The sequence below is a fragment of the Leiobunum rupestre genome, chromosome 8 (genome assembly GCF_980474605.1).
Source record: "Leiobunum rupestre chromosome 8, qqLeiRupe1.1.hap1, whole genome shotgun sequence".
NCBI classification, from domain to species: Eukaryota; Metazoa; Arthropoda; class Arachnida; order Opiliones; family Sclerosomatidae; genus Leiobunum; species Leiobunum rupestre.
In genome coordinates this window covers 19,499,797-19,520,775 of record NC_143391.1, presented here as the reverse complement: position 1 = coordinate 19,520,775, position 20,979 = coordinate 19,499,797, and the positions used below count along the sequence as shown (strand labels likewise).

Genomic DNA, 20,979 nt, shown 5'->3' with positions numbered 1-20,979 from the left:
CTTTTTTTACCTCTGGTATTTGTTCCTCGGCGGAATATCGGATTCTTTTTTCCGGTGTCGGTGGTGCTGGTGGCTGCGGGCGTGGACGGTTTACCTTCTGTCGCTTGTATCGACATCGGAAACCGACTCGGGGCCCTTCTCCGCCGCTCCCGAGTGTAAATAACGTTGGCAACCCCGGCGAACCCCTATCTGTTTTATGCCCGTAAAACATTCCGTAACCTAAGCCTCCCAAACCTTTATCTCTATTCGCATTTGGCCCGCGCGGGAAACCCAAAATGTCGATTATCGCTTGTAAGAATGTGTGGGGCCCTAACTACAACTGTTGATTTAATTACGTACGCCTCTCCTACTTTCGATTCCCTTCATTGGACATTGATTTTCGCCTTCTCTAACCCCTTATTTGCCAGTTCCCGTCTTTTTATACGCCACACGACGATACAAATTTCCAGATTTCGTTTTAACTTTCGCTATTGATAAAAAACAACCACTCTAGATCTTTTCGTCTTTTTCGCGTGTCAAAGTTTCGAAACAAATCTAGATTGATCAGGCATTAAAAGTTGATATATTTATTTAATAAACTACAAATCGGTTTTCCTTTTAGTGGTCTAATGTATATTCCGTTAGTAAAATAAATAATAAACGAATCGGACGCTTTTGAGCCTGTCGAGACAACGTTTCCGATAATATCGTAAAATATTAATAGGTAAATCAATCGTAAATATATAGCGACGTTCTTTAATTCTTTAAAAGGTCGGTTGTTTGTCCCGATTATACGGAACAATAAAACGCAATTAGCCTTTTGATCCCGCCGAACTCGCCGGTAAAAAGGGGGGCGTGTACAGGAGGGGGGGGGGAACTCTGTCCTTTAAGTAAAATTCCATTTCTTCCGTTTACCCAAATCACTTTTGGGTTATTGGCTTCTCCGTTCCGAGATTAAATATTTATCGTTGATATATTTATTCGCATTCTCGGCGCGTGCAACAGTCTCGAAGAGAATCGAAATGATTATGTCCACCCAGTCGCGATTGAATATTGACGTGGGAAACTGGACAAAAAATGACTCTATTATTGACGGGCCATTTCCTATTTACCGTTCAATTATAAAGGACGGCTAGATGACAAATTGTAACAGATTTTCTACGCCAAAGTTAATAGGATAGTTTATAATTTAGTTTTTGTCGCGTGCCAAAATGTTTATAAAATTAACTACTCGTACGGCATTGTTATCTCAATTATAATTGAGCTAGTATAAACCAAACTGTCGCCAGTATATCTACATTAACTACGTAGTTGTAGGCGTTTTATCATTCGCATATGCGGACTATATTCTCTATAAAAACTAAGTAAAAACTCATGATTTAAAATTCATATTTATTTAAAAATGATTTAAAAATAAATATGAATTTTAAACCATGCGTGTTACTTAGTTTTTATATACCACACCATGGTCAACAACTTCAACGTATATGAGGACTATATTCTATTTAAAGGCCCAGGATTTCTTCTGCCTGTTTTCCTTTAAGTTTACTTCCCACCGCGCAAATATCCTGGTGGTAGGCCAACCGCAGAACACGTTGGCCTACCACCAGGATATTTGCGCGGGAAGTAAACTTAAAGGAAAACAGGCAGAAGAAATCCTGGGCCTTAAGTATTTTTTAATTTAAATTTTAAATTTAATTTATTTAATCGTGATGATTTTATTTAAAATATTTCCAGATACTTTTAACAGAAATTAAAGTTGGTTTAATAATAAAATTGGCGTAGACCGTATAAAACACTAATTTATAGAAATACAACCCCTAGAAACAATTATGGCTAAGGATTATTTTTTATATAATAATATGACTAATAGATTTATTTCCGAGCACGAGACGGACCATAAATAAATTACAAGTTGGGGGGGGAGGAAAATTGAATGTTTCTATTAGCATAGACTAATTTAGGTTATCCGTCTACTCTCGTAAATCGAGTCCTACGTTAGCGAAGATATCAGTACAAAGCCGTAACGCTCGGTAAAGTCTGCGCTTTCAGATTCCTTTATCGGTACTTACTTAATCAAGTGTATATTTTTTACGTGGAAGGAATTCTGGAATATCGCGTGTAGAATACGCGGACCCCCGCTTAAAAAAATGACGTCGGGCAATCGGAAACGAACCCGTGTTTCCATTTTTTTGACCCCCTATCCCCCCGTCCGCTTATTTCATTATACACCTGCCCTTGCTTTTAACGCGAACCGCTTTGTTATCGAAATTACCTCCGTTTTGATTTGTAGGATAATGTTTTTTATAGGGTAATAAGATTTATTTTTTCTTGTTTATAAGAGGGGGGGTGCAGAAGGTGGACGCGGGGGGGGGGCGAGAGTCGGGAAATTGAATTAAATTGTAGGCGTTTTCGTGGCGGCATATACGACAACTTGAGCCGTCCAGAAATTAAAACATTACGTTTCGAGTGGCTGATTTTAGTAGCCGCCGACAGTTACGAGGTCCGGCGGCGTAAATTGTATCGCTTCGCCGACGTTTATCGCCTTTAAACTACATTAGGGAGGTTTTTAATAAATGCTAGAAGGTTTTTCGCCTCTCGTAAAGGCACTCCGATTTCAAATTCCCTTTAATAAGTCAGTGTCGTTTCGGGCTGCTCTCTTCATTCGGATGTTTCGAAAATTAATGTTGTCTCTTCCTATTTCGCGTTCGTTATTACCATATACTACTGGTTGTTGCATGGACAGTAAATTAAGAGGACAGGTTTTCGATACCCTTGCACAGTGCATTTTATTTCTCCCCGCGTATCAATCAGATCGAGAAATTCCAGAGGAATCTTGCAAGGTCACGTGAACTTAAAATTTCAAAATGGCAATCTAATGCGGTTGATATTGTTACGTAATTTTTGCCCTTTATATTTTAGTAATTTTTAATTTTGTTTTTCTAATTCAATAAAAACTATCAACTGATATTTAGTATATCATATTTAATCTATTAAAACGTGAAAAAATACCTTTTGGCGTAAAAATGTACTTCGTGTTTATCTTTTTTCTTTTTTCAAACAGTATCGTCCACTCTTAGCTATACTTGTTTTTTTTTTTCAAATAACCTTGGACGACTCCTTTAGTGTGATTGGTTTACGGGGGCTAAAAACCAGGCTTTTTACCGATCCTCTAAAATCTACTATCCATGGTTGGTGCTAGCTAGGAGCAACAAACACAGCACCCCACACAAGTAGAAAGCAACCCGTCAAAAGTCGTGCATTTTGTTGCGTACAAATTTCATTGGTTAGACGCTTTAGCGCCTGCTGCCGTCGGAAGGGGACAATTCGGAAATGTCTTCCAACTTTCCGTAAAACGTTCAGCGTAAAGGCTCGTCCAATGAAATTTGTACACAATACTGCGTTAGCGTGTTTAAAGGCTTGCTGCGATCTCCTTGTGTGTGTTGCTCCTAGGTGCCAGGGTGGTACGCTAATCGCTTAGACGCTTCGAAACTTTGATTAGTTAAGGTTGGTTTTGCGCCTTGATATTTTCTTTAATACTTTGTAATTAATTATATATAAACGCCTAGAATGTATTAATTTATACTTAGGATTCATATGGGGTGGCGGAGTGGTTAGCACTTTTGCCTCGCAGCAAGAGCAGCCGGGTTCGATCCCAGCTTGTGGCACTGGGTGTAAACTCGGAACAACTCCTAATTTGAGTTTGCAAGTTCTCTCCCCACTGGTTAAAGGGGTTTTCGTCCGAGCTCTTCGGTTTCCCCTTCCCATAAAAACTTGTTGAGGAAGGTTTGCGTAGGGAGCTGTTGGCTCTCGTGGCATGAAGGGCTTGCCACCACCCTTCTACGCGTTGTAACCTGTCCACCTGAATTAATGGCTTTAAACGTTGCTCGATGACTTACGTGGTGCCTTGGGTAATATTATTATTATTCAAAAGTCGGAATCCAAGCTTGCGCAGCTCATTGAATTTCGTGTGTGGAAACTCGCGGTTTTCGTATTTCAAACGCCTTTGGAAACTCAACTTGAGCGTGAGACGGCCAAAATCGTCTCTCCTTAAGTATAAATACATTATTTACTCTGCCTTAATAACTCCATATTTAAGATCGTTGTTGAAAATGTCTAGTACTGTAAGGATTTGTTTGCGTAAATCGAACATACACGGTAGTACTCTATAGGGACTTGGCAGTGCTACGTCAGTTTTTTTTTTCAATAGTTTTTATCGTGGGGAGAAAAATATGACCACAATGGCGGCCATGGCCAAAGCTACGGAGTGCCAAGTCTCTATTGCGAAAACGAGTCAAGAGCCGGGGTGCCACGGTACCTGGAAAACCTACAATTCCTGGAAAATCAGGGAATTTGAATATGGGTATAAAAATCAGGGAAAACTCAGGAAATTTTAAAAATTAGTCTAAAAATCAGGGATATGTCGGGGAATTTAAAAAATTAGTCTAAAGATCAGTGAGATGTCGGGGAATTTTAAAAATTAGTCTAGAAATCAGGGATATGTCGGGGAATTTTAAAAATTAGTCTAAAGATCAGTGAGGTGTCGGGGAATTTTAAAAATTAGTCTAAAAATCAGTGAGATGTCAGGGAATTTTAAAAATTAGTCTAAAAATGAGGGATATGTCAGGGAATTTAATTTCGGTTACAAATAGGAAACTTTTACTAAAATATAGGTTAAAAATACAAAATTTTGGATCAGAATAAGTCAGGGAAAATCTCCGAAGATGGTCAGGGAAAAACCTGGAAAAGTCGGGGAATTTGATTGTGAAAAAACTGTGGCAACCCTGCAAGAGGGTAAAAAATTATACAGGTGTATAAAGTCAAGTCCACTAGATTCGCTCCGAAGGGAAAGTCCACCGTACTCCCTTCGTCTACATGTAGATGACGGTATAGAACTTGTATAGTAATCTAGAGTGGCCATAACAGAAACCCCTCAATAACACGTCAGTAGCGTGCGGAAAGTTGGCAATGTTCACCCGGGGAGTCATAACGACAATGCTTCGCGGGAAATGGCCACTTTTTCGGACCTCTCTCTCTCTCCCTCCGGAGTGTACACGTGTTTCTGCTCCGCCGCCGTGTATAAAAAGTAGTTTTATTCAAAAAACAGTGGACCGTGCGTAGGAAACATTGTCTCGCGCGGACATAAAGAAGGAATGACAGAAAACCGGGTTCTCTCCCGTGCCGTTCCGGGGATTCTCCCTTAAGTAAATGCGAAAATACCTTCTCTGTCCATCTCGCTTCTTCGCCGAGATGAAGAGCCCTGTAAAAAAGTATGGACGCGAGCCCGGACATTTTTTTAAACGACAATGGACGCTAGATGTACGGCAGGAGGGGGGGTGGTATTTTTAAGGCTCAGTACTGGCTTTTTTTATAGCTTCTTACCTCCCCCCAAGATGTTAAACGCGTGAAGAGTAGTAGCCTCTTCTTGGGATAAAATCCTAGAGAGCCACTCTTTTTCCATAAATCGCGGAGGGGTCTAAGATTTTGATCCGAGACTTAACTGGTAGTTTAGTCTCGATCTAAGAATAGGGTGCAGTTTACGCGACAGTGAGTGCCGCGATTTGTCGTCGTTTCGCTGTCCGTACTCCCCCCTTATTATTCCGTCGTGTCGAACTGGGTCCTACTTGGCTCCTAATACCGGGCGCCCCGAAGTTCGCGCCTCAGCGGCCACCCCACTCCGCCTCCAGACGATATGTAAAGTCCGCTAACTTCACCCGTCCCCTCCACTAGCGTATATTTCCCCCGCCTATAAAGACGCTTTTCCTATTCTATCCTCGTATTCAAAGTCGCGACTGTTTTATATACTTGATGGTTTTTGGTCTGGAGAGCGAGAGAGGGAAATGATGACAGTACGGCCGAATGTGACGTCGCCCGCGACCCCCGTTTCTTCGCCACCATAAAATCGTTTTCTATTTTAAAAAGAAAATTTGGTTTTGCATTTTTTCACTTTCTTTCGGCGAAGGGGGATTTTCTTAAGAAACGTTCTCCTCAAGCGGAAACGGAAATTGAGTGAACTCGGCCACAGCAGCTTTCTTCGCTTCGATATGTCCCGCTTCGAGTCCATTTTAAAATCCCGACTCCCCTCTTTTATTACCTTTTTTATGTACCGCTTGGTTTCGCGGTTATGCTTAAATTCACAATTCTTTCCACCGACTTCTCGAGAGTATGTTTCGGTAAAGAATGTCTATAGAGAAGAGTATTTTTTATTCAAATAAATTCCGCAGTAAATTCAATTATTAGGTACTTATTTTAAACGCTTAAAGTCTCTAAATATATTTTTGTTTATTATAACGACTGTTATCTTTTCTATACGTTCCAAAGTACCTTTTAAAATCGCCTTAGAAAAAACCTTCGAATATTTCCGACAACTTCGGTTCAATTTTTCCTGACAGGCTTTTACGCTCCGTTTACTTAAATCGAAATTTCATACTTCTGGGAGGAAGCCACTCTCGCGTATCTATCTAGAGGGCTCTCCTTGTCAAAATCTCCAGTTTTTTTCATCGTTCGGTAGAGGGCCAGGGCCGAATCCTGCCTCGGAGAAGAGCGGGGAATTGAGGTGTTGGCTCGTAATGTATGGACGAGTAACGGCGTTGACTTCTTAGTTAACCTCCGTGGTTTTTGGCCGAGACGTCTGACCAGTCGAAGCGGCAAATCCATCTTTCGCGTGTCGCTTCCCAGGTGAATACGTGTCCGATTTTACCGCTCGCTCTCGTCTCCTCCGCGCGGACCTTGACGCTTTATTTCCCTTCTCCGATCCATCAAAATTCCCGCGCTCAGATTGGCGCCAGCCTTTTTTTTGCGATATCGATGTCGGCCGGTGTATTTCAATTAGTTCGGTCAGTGTGTCCCCTAATGGATTTTTAAGCGCTGACTCCCGGTCGCGTCCCGATTGCCTTTTATGCGCTGACCTATTAGGCGGCCGCTGATTTGGGTGAAGCCTTTTCAAATTACCGGGGCCCGCGTGGCCATAGGGGACCGCGTGGCCATAGGGGACCGCGTGGCCATAGGGGACCGCGTGGCCATAGGGGACCGCGTGGCCATAGGGGACCGCGTGGCCATAGGGGCTCGCGTGGCTTTAGGGGACCGCGTGGCTTTAGGGGACCGCGTGGCTTTAGGGGACCGCGTGGCCATAGGGGACCGCGTGGCCATAGGGGACCGCGTGGCCATAGGGGACCGCGTGGCCATAGGGGACCGCGTGGCCATAGGGGACCGCGTGGCCATAGGGGACCGCGTGGCCATAGGGGACCGCGTGGCCATAGGGGACCGCGTGGCCATAGGGGACCGCGTGGCCATAGGGGACCGCGTGGCCATAGGGGACCGCGTGGCCATAGGGGACCGCGTGGCCATAGGGGCTCGCGTGGCTTTAGGGGCTCGCGTGGCTTTAGGGGCCCTCGTAGCCTTAGGGGCCCTCGTAGCCTTAGGGGCCCTCGTAGCCTTAGGGGCCCTCGTAGCCTTAGGGGCCCTCGTGGCCATAGGGGCTCGCGTGGCCTTAGGGGCCCTCGTAGCCATTAAACGACGTATACTTCTCCCGGGTTTCTCTCCGAAAAGTATAGCGATATCCCGTCGAAACGGGTGTCTTGGAGCCCGGAACTTGTATTTTACTAGGGCCCGGGCCCGCTCTCGGCGCCCCTGAATATTACTTTCAAAAATATGCAAATAGATTTTCGTTTTACCGAGAGACGCCGTTATTGTACACGTGTCATGTATACGCTGAGTTATAACAGCTGCAGTTTTAGCAAAAATAACTTGAATATTCCATCCAAACGCTAGATAATGTGCCAAACGCGATTTTTTTCCCCGTTATATTTTGTCATAACTTCAAATTGGGAGGTGACGTGGGTTAATAAAGGAAAATATCCATTAGCCTCTGATTTGCATATCAGGCCTTCAACTCTTTTATGAAGTCCTTCATTTTCAAAAATATCCTATAACAAAATCCCCAAAAAGTCCTATAAAATCCTATAATTTGAATATATTGCCCATTTCAAATCCCGCCACTCAAAATGTCAGTTAAATTGCTAGATTTAACTATAAGATAAATTTCTATACAAAGTCATTCTAGTCTATACTTTCGTTATTGTTAACATGGTTAGCTACTAGTATATTTTGGTGATAAATAGTTTCTATTTTTCAAGTGAAAATCAAAGATTTTTTCACTAAATATAGATTTTGTTTTTAAATGTATAAAGTTAGTAAGTGAAATAACATAGACCTATAAAATCCTAAAATTTTGAAAAAATGGCCCTATAAAGACCTATATTATTATTATATTATTTTGCCTGGAATTACGCGATCAGGCTGATACGGACTTTCGCCGTCAGTCGACTGCGTCTACGGATCAGAAGCTTAATGTGATGTAATCAAAATGGCCCGTAATAAATCATCCTTTTGATCCGCCAATGTTGGCGCTTTCCAAATTGCAAATCTGAAATAATATTCTAAAACCTTTCGAATACAATGTCGTACCGGTACACCTTTTATATCGTTACGTTTAAAACGTACCGTTTGGCAGCTTTCCCTTTAAACGTGCAATTATGTATTTTTACCCTCACGTGCGTATGTTACGTATTTAAAGAGATTAAACCCGGCGCGATAAAACGCTTAACTGAGAACGCGAACTACGCATTGATGGGGACTAATTTTTCGTTCTTTGTTTTTACTATGAAATTTCTATTTATAACCTTGATTAGCCTGCTTTTAATGTTAATCAAAATAGTCTAGTTAACATTTACCATCAGCTCAAGCACCGCTCGCGCTCACTAGCTTTATCCGCTCACGCTCGCGCGCATTTAAAATTGAGAGGTGAATTTGACGCTCCTGACTTTTGACGCTCATTTGAGAGGCGAATTTGGCGCTCCTGTCTTTTGACGCTTGTTTGAGAGGCGAATTTGACGCTCCTGTCTTTTGACGCTCGTTTGAGAGGCGAATTCGGCTCTACTTTATTTAAACGCTCTTTTGAGAGGCGAATTTGACGCTCCTGTCTTTTGACGCTCGTTTGAGAGGCGAATTTATATAAACAATCACCGCCCACTTTATCTCAAAATGGAAAAAAAAAAACCCCGCTCAAAACGAGAGGAGCGCGCCCATCACTAGCGTTGAGCATATGCTTTCGCCACGCGTTTCGTAGGTACAGGCTTAATTTCTCTAATGTTATGCAGGTTTAGAGAGTTACAGTTAAAACAACTACTCGGAAAATATGCCGTTTTTCGCCACTTGTCATAACGGAACCTTTTACAAAGCCGGAGCGGATATGTCACCCCGCTTAGTTTTTCTCGGCTGGCGCGCACTTTTGCATACTTTTGTATATTAGTTATGTCGGGACGGATTCATTACACTCGTTCCCGAGCTCGTGGCGATTAGATTTCCTCATCTCGTCTCGCTGTTGGTTTGCGTTTGAGAAATGTCCGACCGACTGTGGCATCGAAGTGAAATGGAACTCAGACAATTGAACCAGTTTCTCGAAGGAATCACCAGCCCGGAACTATTGTTCTTGGCCTTGCGTGGTAAAGTCCAAACCTACGTTTCATTGTAATTCGGTCGCTTTTTCGCGTCATTTGAATTTTCTTTGAATTTATTATCCGAAAAGTGTTTCATCGTGTAAATGTGTAGGCGCGCGTTAGCGTTTTAAAATTTACATTGAAGGTAAATATTTACGCCTACGCGTTTAAGTATCAATTTTATAAAATATTCGGGCTTTCGGATGCTACGGCGGTTACGTAAGGCTAGACGCCCACTGGCTCTCCGTTTCGTATCCGTCCTGCCTTCCGTAAGGCATTGTCTCCGTTACGAAGCAAAGGCTTGTGAAAGGTAGGACGGAGACGTTACGAAGAGCAGTGAGCGCCTGGCTTAAGTGTTTCAGTTATTCGTGATAATTACTGAAAGCCGCGAAGGTTCTATGGTATAAAATATTTAACTTGAAAACTAATATGTAGTTAATAAATTTGATAAAATCGCGATAAAACAATAAAATTTGCGTAAAATATTATGAGCTGGCGCTTCTAGATATAATATACCTAATATGTCTAGGGGCTACGAAAGTGTTTAAACGGCCATCAATAGTGTGTGGTCATTACAGTAAAATATGATATATATAATGTTAAATTGTAAACTTATGGTTTAAGGTGGATTATAGACGTATGGTATCCTTTAAAACGCAAAATAATAATGAAAAAGTTGTTTCAATCGAACCACGTTTTGATGGACGTAATTTTCACTTGTTATAACTAAAATATTGGCTATGCGATTATTACGGCAAAACGCGTTCAAAAGTAGACATTAATGGATTTTTTTATCTCTTATTTCAACCGAAATGATGCCCCGGTTATTTCCACATATTTGTTGGAGATAATTTATAATAGATACCGTTTTGGGTACTCTTCGGAATGATCGGGTATTTAAGTATCAATGAGAAAATAAGGAAATTAATTTGCAATTCAAATAAGAATGAGAAAATTTGGGAAATTAATTTGCAATTCAAATAAGAATGAGAAAATTTGGGAAATTAATTTGCAATTCAAATGAGAATGAGAAAATAAGGAAATTAATTTGCAATTCAAATGAAAATGAGAAAATAAGGGAAATTAATTTGCAATTCAAATGAGAATGAGAAAATAAGGAAATTAATTTGCAATTCAAATGAGAATGAGATAATAATGCAAATTAATTTACAATTTAACTGTCTATAAGGTAAATTAATTTGATATTTAAATGTCAATGATAAAATAACGCCAATTAATTTGATATTTAAATGTCAATGAGAAAATAACGCCAATTAATTTGATATTTAAATGTAAATGAGAAAATAACGCCAATTAATTTGATATTTAATGTCAATGAGAAAATAACGCCAATTAATTTGATATTTAAATGTCAATGAGAAAATAAGGCCAATTAATTTGATATTTAAATGTCAATGAGAAAATAAGGCCAATTAATTTGATATTTAAATGTCAATGAGAAAATAAGGCCAATTAATTTGATATTTAAAGATAAAATCAAATATAATATAATAATATAACGTAGTATTTAAGGATGTAATTGCAGGATACAAACCAAGACGATTCGTTTCGGTTCGAGCGAGCGCCGTGTTCCCGTCTCCTGATTGGAGGTCTGTCTCGCATTTGCGTATATACGAGATTTCTTAGAACGCCCTTTTTGATATGGAAATATCGTTACGCAACCTTCCCTTCTTTATCCATCCCTCCTTCGTGCGTTTTTAAAAAAGGGAAATAAATATAAAAAAAGGGAAGAGAGGAGCCGAAAGGGGGGGGTAAAAGGGCTGCTTGCAGGGAGGGGAATTTCGAGGCGGGGTCGGAATCTCCCCTTTGCCAATCGTCTCGAAGATTCCTTCCCCGTATGCCTATCATCGCAGAAGGCTTAAAACTCTTTCGCATGCAGAACAGCCCGGCGAAAGACGGACGACGGCGCAGTCTTAAGAAAAAGAGCATTATATGGAAAACAGCGCGCTGACGGGGGGGGGGAGCTTCTCCATTCTTTATCCGGAGTCTGCGCATTGGCACCCCCCCCCCCGTTTTCAGCTTTCGTTCTCATTCGTGCTCCCCTTTTTTAATCGATTGATTTCATTTCGATCGTCCGATTTAAAAGAAATGAGCGTTTGTCCGAAGTAGAGAGTGGCTGGAGGCTCTCGAATTGGATGAAAGATGGAAGTACTAGCGTAGTTTTGCCGAAATATGTATTGTTCGCCAAATTAATGGTGTTTAAGGCGTTAATTTTACTTTTATCCGACAATAAGACTCGGTTTTGAATCGGCTGCTCGATAAGATCCGGACAGGAGGGATGGGGATTCTTGGGGGAGGAGGGAATGCGGAGGTTTGGTGAATCTCCATCATCGTGGGGAGATCTACATCTTTGGAATAAAGGCTATCAATCTCAGTTTTCTCGCTCCGCGCCAAATCTAGCTCTCCATCTTCCCTTTGGCCGGGGTCGGCGCGAGAAAAAGACGATCTTTAAAAGATTTGGCTCAATCGAACTGATCGTTACTTCCAGAGCGGGTGAGGGGGGGAGACGTGGCGCGGCGGGGTGACCCCTGGTGGGGGCTATATTCCCCCAAAAACTATACGGTTTGCTAATGTTAAGGTCGAAGTTGGAGAGCGGGGTACGGTTTACGACCTCTCTAGTTGACAACGGACGTTCGTCGAAGGTCGGCGACAACTCGCGATCTACGGTGGTATCGTTTTTGAAGATAGCCCGAGATACGCGTATATCCCCGAGGCCAATCTCGAGAAGATTGCATTTGGAATAAAAATCAGCTTTTGCAGATAGGAAGCAAATGGCTATCTAAGAGTCTCGCCAATTCTCTCTTCGTCGTGCGCCGCTTTCATCCTGGCCAGCGCTCTCTCTCTCTCTCTGTCGTTTTGTCATTGTCGATGCCCTTTGCCCTCACGCCGCCAGCGACCCCTTCTCGGGGCTCACTCCATCGTCACCGATTTCTAGCGTTACGCGTATACGTTTTTCGCTATACACGGTCTCCCTTCTAAACAGGCCGAGGTCCTATCTTTTCCGTCTCGCCTTTTTCTGGGGCGACGCGAGAAATCTCTCACCAGCGTGTTCGCGCCAGAGACTGGGTGAAGTCGCTCCTCGATATACCCGTGTCTATTTTTTCACGATGGAAGGGTGATAGATCTGTTTCATTGGCTGAGCGAGAAAGCGGAAACTCGTTCATCTCAGGCTTCTCTTTTTCATTCCCCCTCCCCATTACGGTCCTTCGCAGTTGGAATCAGAAATTCATTCCCCCCTCCTTTTTTTTCTAATGGTCACCCTACTGCTAACGAATACGGAACACACGGTGGCGGAGGGCTGACGGGGGCCTATTTAGATATCCTAGATTAACATCTAGACGGTGGCGCCCTTTTCGCCTTAGATCGAAATGAGCTTCTCTTTTTCTTCTTCTGGGCACAATTTCCCCTTTTTCTAAACTAATTAGATAAAAGTTGCCGATTCTCGCGCCTTTTCGCGTTAATTATTTTTACGTCTTAAACGTATTTCGTTTCCCTTTCCTTAATTAAAAAAAAACTCATTTCCTACTTTATTTTTTTGGTGGGGAAGTTCTATCGATCCACGTAGGTTTTATTTTTCGTAGGCTAATAAATAGGTCAGACGCCTGTAAAAGTGTTCGGCACGCGGTGCACCGCCGTTCAGGGTGAAGTTGACCAACGGGGGCTTCTCCGTCCGTTCCCTCGCGAAATGCCATTAAATATCGGAATGGAATACGAAAGAAAAGAACGCTTTTTGATTCGATATTCGGAATAGAATATTCCGGAATTATGCAATTCGAATGCGAAATTCTTCGGATGAGCGGACAATATGGTCATCCGCGGCCTGCCTCTCTCGGCGGGTGCGAAACCGGGGATGCATATTGTCACCGTCGTCCTCAATCGTCGCCGTGTGGAGGGGGAGGAACTAGGGGGAGTTTGGACCGTGTAATTTCCTTAAGCTAGGAACTGACGAAACCGGGCTCCCCTGTATTTATGGCGACTTTTCTTTCGCTGGAGAATATTCACGCTTCGGGTCTCTAGAAGCGTCGGTTCCGTCTCCGCTCGAGCGTGGACGCGAGATATCGGACCTTTTTTTCCCGTATTACCCTCGTCGCAGTCTATGGAGGGTGTCGTATTGTTGAGGCGGCGAAAAATACCGAAGCTACGGGCGCGTGTTTCTGTCATACTCGGACTGTTGTTGCGATATAACGCCAGTGGTCAGCCCGGTTTCTAGAATTACTTATTTTTTTTATTATTTAACTCGAGCCAGCTTGAAAATGTTCTTTTTCTCGCACGTTTTGTAGCTCGGTACGCGTAAATGTTGGTCGGGTATTGAGAAGGCAGGGGCCTTCGCTAAAAGCGATTCTCTCTCTCTCCGGCTCTCTTCTGGTTGAGATTGGTATTCCGCTTTGGGCCCGAGATCGTCTCCCGACATTATTGCGCTCGTATTCCAGACTCGTGATCTGAATAACTAAAAAATTGGCGTCGCCAGCGACTTCTTGTAAACTTCACCATTTTTACGGGCAATACACTGCGAGAGAAAACCTTGTCTATATAATACGCTAACGTCGACATTTTTTACTGGTCCGCTATTATTGTTCTTGAATAAACTTGGCTGTATATACTTACAAGGATGATAAAATACGCGAAAAAGTAAAGTCCATAATTAAAAGGGATAATATAGCTAAATCCTAAACAAATTTGAAGAAATTTAAAAACTTACTAATAACTCGTACCGATAGGTCTTCGAGCAACGCGAAACTCGGATCAAATAGATCTTCGAGTAATAAACTAAATTAAAAATAAATAAAATAGCCAGAAATTCCAACGGTAGACCGGTTTCGTTCTATTTGGAACTCATCAGCACCGTGCGGGAAATCTGGCTGGCTTTCCGTTGCTATATGCAACGCGTTTTGAAATTTTTAATGTTTAGGCTTAGTTTCTCTTTTCGATTTGATAGTCGCCAGCCAGATTTCCCGCACGGTACTGATGAGTTCCAAATAGAACGAAACCGGTCTACCGTTGGAATTTCTGGCTATTTTATTTAGTTTTAATTTAGTTTATTACTCGAAGATCTATTTGATCCGAGTTTCGCGTTGCTCGAAGACCTATCGGTACGAGTTATTAGTAAGTTTTTAAATTTCTTCAAATTTGTTTAGGATTTAGCTATATTATACCTTTTAATTATGGACTTATCTACTTTTTCGCGTATTTTATCATCCTTCTCACAGTCCATAGGTGAGGCGGTTTCTTCTAACATACTTACAAGGAGACGACCCGAGGTGATAATCACCGATTTTGTTCAAACTCGGGTATAATGTACACCGTCCTCCATGTAACTTAAAAAACCTGCGAGGGAAAAGTTGCGACGGGCTTTCGTTTTGCCATGGCAACCGAAAACGTTTTTGACAACATGATTTGGAATTATTTCCATTGAAAAAAACATGGGAATCTGAAGGATTTTAAGGGTTCCCCAATTGACCAAATTGCATTTAAACTTGATTAAATTTAATTTTTAAAATCAGTTTAAATGTATTTTTAACGTTTTTAAAAACGAAAGACCGTCGCAACTTTTCCCTCGCTGATTTTTTAAGGTACATGAACAAAATCGGTGATTATCACCTCGGGTCGTCTCCTTTTTAGTTTATCTTTCGTCTAGAACGCGTATATAAAGGAAACGGTAGGAATACGGTCATCCTAATCATACCGTATTAATCCACTTTGCCCTCCTCTTCTCTCGGTAATCCGGTAGGAACTGCTCGTGTTTTACCTATAGGGTGGTTGTTAATGGTAGACAAGGACCGTCTGCCGGCGTGGATTCCTGGCGATAAGTCGGTGCCTGTTCCCCGAGAAGAATGTCCCCCGCCTCCCATTCCACCGCCAGCTCATTATGTCTGCGATTTTGGGTGGGTGACGGGCTAAGGTCCTACCAGATAGCCACTTGTTTTAAAAGAGTCTGAAGCTATCTGCAGTAAGAGCTTTGTCATTTAACACTTAACTGTAGGATTTTCGAAATTTTAGTAGCGGTCTAAAGTATATATATAACTAATATTTTCTCATTTTACTAGCGGTCTAAAGTATATATAACTAATATTTTCTCATTTTACTAGCGGTCTAAAGTATATATAACTAATACTTTCTCATTTTAGTAGCGGTCTTAAAGTATATATAACTAATATTTTCTCATTTTACTAGCGGTCTAAAGTATATATAACTAATACTTTCTCATTTTAGTAGCGGTCTTAAAGTATATATAACTAATATTTTCTCATTTTACTAGCGGTCTAAAGTATATATAACTAATACTTTCTCATTTTAGTAGCGGTCTTAAAGTATATATAACTAATATTTTCTCATTTTACTAGCGGTCTAAAGTATATATAACTAATATTTTTTCATTTTACTAGCGGTCTAAACTATATATAACTAATATTTTCTCATTTTAGTAGCGGTCTAAAGTATATAACTATTTTATAATAAAGTTTTCTCAACCGTATTTAGATTACAATTAGAGATTTTTCAAACTTTAACGCTAGGTTTGGGGCTAATTGTCAGACTTTTAGATGGTCAGCCATATATTCTTCGAACCTTCATCCGACATCTTTCTTCTTATTCTCCAAAAAAAAGGAAGAAAAAGTTTTTTTTTGTCGAAGATAGGAAGCGGAAGGAGGATAAGATGAAAGAGAATTTCAGTTCCGATTTCGGCTGACTTTGCCCTTTTTGCTTTTAATTTCCTTTCGTTCGGATATAATAAACTTTTATACTTTTCTGCTAGCTCATTTTTTTTGGTCTCGTCTTAATCTCCCGCGATGTCTATTATTTTTCTAACAGGTTTATCTTTTGATTTAAATTCTGTATTCGGATAATTTCGTTAATAACGGTCGCTTTGGTTTTTTTTTTCGGCTGCAAATTTCTCGATTGAAACTACGAGAAAACAGATACTCGCTCTTCGATTGAAAAAGATATAGAGAGCGTTCGCGGATTCCGTTGACCTCGGCTGGAATCGTCACATTTCTCGATGGCGAAATTTGATTTCCTCCGCGTTCGGGAAAGACGAATTCCCTCCGTCGCATCTTCATCCCCCCGAATTTCTCTTCTCGCCAATCTGACACCGAATTCGGACTTGGATGGCGCCCGAGAACGAAATCAATTGCGGCTCTAGAGTGCGTTTTGCACTTTCATTTAACGTGATTGATCTGCCATTGACAGCTAGTAAGGGTGTGAGCGGGCGAAAGAGGGGTTTTTTTTTCCGCGTCGAGGCGAACCTCTCTGGAGTCCCCGCGCGAAGGGTGGCGTAGTTAGGGAGCCCGGTAATAGCGGGGTTCGGTCTCTTCCGCCCTCGCTCGAGCCCTACCGCCGGATGCTGGTTGTGAGGACCTTCCAGTATCTGCCGGATTGAATGGGTCGAAGGTTAAGAGGGAGCGTAAAAAAGCGCGGGTGGACCCCGGCGAAGAGACGGACTTACTAGCTGTCCTTTGGACGTCTGGGGCTCTTGGACTGCTCTTTCGGGCTGTGGCGCGGGGTCCCGAACCCGGCGACGAGAGAGCGAAATTCAATTTGCGCCAAGAGCGACAAAAAGAGAGGGAGAAAAAGTGGCATTCTACTTTTAACGTCGCTCGCGAAGGAGAGGAACCAGCCCGACGCCTTTTAATGTTTGGCAACGCGCGAAAACGAATATGTCGGCTCCCTCCCTCTCCTTCCAATTCTTTTTGGCGCGCCCGATTACAGCGCGCGCTAGTGTGTGCGCCCGAGAATAAGGGAAGGCTGTCAAAATTGGCTTCCTTTTATTTTAACGCCTACCTATATACACCAGTGATAATGCGACGGCTCTTAGCCCTTTTTACGACTCCTGGAAACGAGCCGCTCCGCTCGTATCCCATCCCCGAAAAGGAAAACCTAATTCGAAACACGCGCCCCTAGTTCTGTATATTGTTTTTCACCCCTTATAAACGTACTTCATTTTAAATTGCTTTATCTCAATATATTTGGCGACTTATATTAATATTTCGTATTCGTTGGCAGATGCAGGAATGAACGGCGATTTATCCAACGATACCCAAGACAGTATTACTAGTCACGACTCAGCTGACCTTGGTCAAGATGGAGACAGTGTGGATTCGGACAAAGCTCTTAATCTTGTAAGACCAGTTCTTATTCATAAATGGACTATGGCTAAAAAGAATATTTTTTTATTCGCGATGATAGGCCATGGACGAAGACGAAGAGGACGAAGAACCTTTTGACGCCACAGTCCCGCATCACCCGTACGCGCAACATTCCGGTCAGTTGCACCGGAACCAGCCGACGCTGGTCGGTGGCCGAAGTAGCGGTACGCCGAACGGTCAAGCGGCGCCCAACATTACTACCTCGAATCATTCTTCTCCTACTTCGTCCGTCTCATCCGGGGGCCCGGGCTCCCAGCAACACTCTCCGGCCTCGTCTTCGGCGGGCGCGACGGGCGCGCTTCCGGCCAGCCCGCCCTCCTCGCTGTCCTCCTCTAGTATGACGGCGGCTGCGCTGGTGGCAGCCGCGGCCGGTCAATTGTCGCTCAACCAGGTGCCTATTCGCTTTTCACTTCGCGCCTTACCCGCGAATATACAGTCTCCTCTAATCGTTTCCTTCGCTTTTTTAGTTGATGGTGGCTGGCGCACAGGGGCAACAGCCCATGTTGCTACCAGCTCAGTTGGCTCAGCAGTTGCAAGTTGGGAAGGTCATTATTAATCCGTTTAAACTTCGCGATTTCCGAGCGAATGCGTGCTAATATTTCGTTGGGGGAAATTCTCAGGTTCCGGGGGTCTCTGGTATACCTGGTTTGCAGTTGAGTCCTCAGGACATCCAGCAACTACAACAACAGCTCCAACAACACCAGCAGAACCTCCAGAGTATGCAGCAGTTCGTCTTTCTTCCTGGTCAACTACCTCCAAATGTCCAAGCCCAGCTTTTTCTTCAAAACCAGGTGGTTCTGCCTCGTTCCCTCGTTTAGTTTTCTCAATCTTCCGTCGAGAGACGAGATCTTTGGTAGAAATCTAATTTATCCCGTTCGCGTTGTCGCAGGGCCTGCTGCAACAGGGTATCATGCAACAAAGTCTTCAGAACCTTCAACTTCAGGCGACTCAAGCGGCCGCTTCTCTTCCCCAATCTGTCCTTTCTTCGCAAGCGGTGGCCGCCGCTCACCAACAATTGCAGCAGTTGCAACAACAAAAACACCAGCAGCAGCAACAACAACACCAGCAGCAGCAGCAACAACATCAGCAAGCGCAACAGCAACATTCGTCACCCGCGCAAGCGCATCAGGCGCAAAGTCAGTCCCACCAGCAACATTCGCCTCATAGTCAAAAGGTTAATTCTCTTCTGCAAAGTAAGGTAGGTGTCCCGCCGTAGAGAGATTCTGCTTCTCACACTCGCCCTCGTTGGCATAGTACGCGTCGCGACGGTGTAGTTGATCGGCAATAATCTATTTAATTATCTTTAGCCATCCGTAACTCATCACGTCAAGTCACGACCCAGCGAACCCAGTCCCGAAGAGATGACGGATTTGGAGGAACTCGAACAATTTGCCAAAACCTTCAAACAAAGGAGGATAAAGCTAGGTGAGTCTGTTCTTCGCGACACTGTTAAAACGCGCGTCACTACAGATTTTGCTATTCTCTATTTTTGGTTTTCCTTAAGTTCCAAAAACCCTTTCGTTCCTCGCCATTAAAATCTATCCTTACGCGATCGTCTTATTTTACTCGGTGAACTGTCCTTTTTTGTTATTGAGCATGGTATATTCGCTTTGGTCGCTCGTCAGGTTTCGCTTCTGGGTCTTTTAATCGCGGTACGAGTGGCACGTAAATGATACTAATTACGTTGACTTTGTTTCGGGGTCGTTTCTTCCTCGAAGGCTTTACTCAGGGCGACGTCGGATTAGCCATGGGCAAACTCTATGGCAACGACTTCAGTCAGACGACCATCTCGCGGTTCGAAGCCCTGAACCTGAGTTTTAAGAATATGTGCAAATTGAAGCCTTTGCTCCAGCGGTGGCTGGAGGACGCGGACGCTTCCTTGAACAATCCGTCGGCGCTGACCAGCGCCCACACCACGCCGGAGTCGATCGGCAGGCGTCGCAAGAAGAGGACGAGCATCGAGACGAGTGTTCGCGTTGCGCTGGAGAGGGCTTTCTGCCAGAACCCGAAGCCGACCTCGGAGGAGATCACGATGCTGGCGGACAATTTGTCGATGGAGAAGGAAGTGGTGCGGGTCTGGTTCTGCAACAGGCGCCAGAAGGAGAAGAGGATCAATCCCCCGCCGGGAGGCGCGTCCAACTCTCCTCCTCTGTCCTCGCCCGTCGGCTCGCCAGTGCCCTTGGCCTTGACGGGCGGTAGCGCTTTGGCGCTAGGCGCCACTTCCACAAACGCCACCACCTCAGCTACCTCATTGTGTATCGGTTCGGCGTCACCCGCGGCTTCGAGGGCCGCCTCTCCGCCTATGGGAGGCGGGGGTGGGGTGGGCGGCGCCTTGCCCCCCCTCGGTTCCATCAGCAGCCACTTACCACCCCACGCCTCTTCTAGTTCTGCTCAACCTGCTACCTCAATCAACCTGGCAACAACCAACAATACCTCAAGCGTCATTACGAATCGGGTCCCACCCGCGCTTCTCGGCCTAGCCAACATCAAAACAGAACGATAGTTCCTCCTCGATATAATTATAATACGAAATACCTCGCCCCCCCCCCGCCCCCCCCCCACTAAAGAAAACACCCCCCATTCACCTCATCCCAAACCCCACCCCCATTTATATATAAATTCAACAAAATAAACTTCTAAAATAGACAAATAAGAAAAGTTGGAAGACGCGGTGGAAAGCGAACGACACGGGGAAAAAGATAAATCTATTTTTAGCATTTCTCATCTTTTTTCGAAATATGATTATCGCGGCGGGTCGCTCTCCGTTGACCCGCTTTCGAAATGATTATAAAAGAGAAAATACAAAAACAAAAATAGTTTTAGAATTAAAATGTTGGCCATAACACAGTTCCTATTATAAAAAAAAATCATATCAGATCCATAAGTCAATTTGTTGTAAAGAAAAAATAATATTGAGCTCTTTATCGGCCTTGATGTAAATTCACATATGCAGAGAAGCGCATGATCCATTTTGGTTTTTCACCGTTAAAAAAATTAATTGTTTTAAACACCGTTTACGACCGATCACGTTTTCTTTTAATTTTAACCACCTTAAATTAAATAGTTTTTAAGGCGGGAAAACGCGATCGGTCATTTATTTTTTCTTCAAATTACTTTTAAAAATTTTTACTTTTTTTTTGTCTCATAAAAAAATTGAATCACGAGCACACTCTGCGGCGACTCAGGGAACAAAAGCTGTAATACCTCATAAGTTATAAGTGGCGCGAAAATTTTAAGAAAATATATTTAAACATCCCAAAATCAACTTGAGGAAAAACGCTTCGTTTTTTTGGCCAGTTGCAAAAAAAAACTTTCCCACTCAATGTTAAAAAAAATATATA

General features: G+C 43.1%; 1 protein-coding gene across 13 annotated transcripts in view; it reads left to right on the top strand.

The window, feature by feature from the left end:
- Positions 1-20,979, top strand: part of LOC149932663 (uncharacterized) — a 234,450-nt gene that overhangs the window by 195,217 nt on the left and 18,254 nt on the right. For 7 of the 13 annotated variants that reach the window (XM_090155703.1, XM_090155708.1, XM_090155704.1 and 4 more), the window contains 7 exons: positions 17,496-17,611; positions 17,679-18,029; positions 18,106-18,183; positions 18,259-18,432; positions 18,528-18,836; positions 18,946-19,063; positions 19,357-20,883. In XM_090155703.1, coding sequence (XP_090011829.1) covers positions 17,496-17,611; positions 17,679-18,029; positions 18,106-18,183; positions 18,259-18,432; positions 18,528-18,836; positions 18,946-19,063; positions 19,357-20,141 — 1,931 coding nt within the window. In that variant the 3' untranslated portion in view covers positions 20,142-20,883. Of the gene's footprint in view, positions 1-17,495; positions 17,612-17,678; positions 18,030-18,105; positions 18,184-18,258; positions 18,433-18,527; positions 18,837-18,945; positions 19,064-19,356; positions 20,884-20,979 lie in introns of those variants that run through there. The other 6 variants (XM_090155711.1, XM_090155715.1, XM_090155713.1 and 3 more) reach the window with 2 other exon arrangements.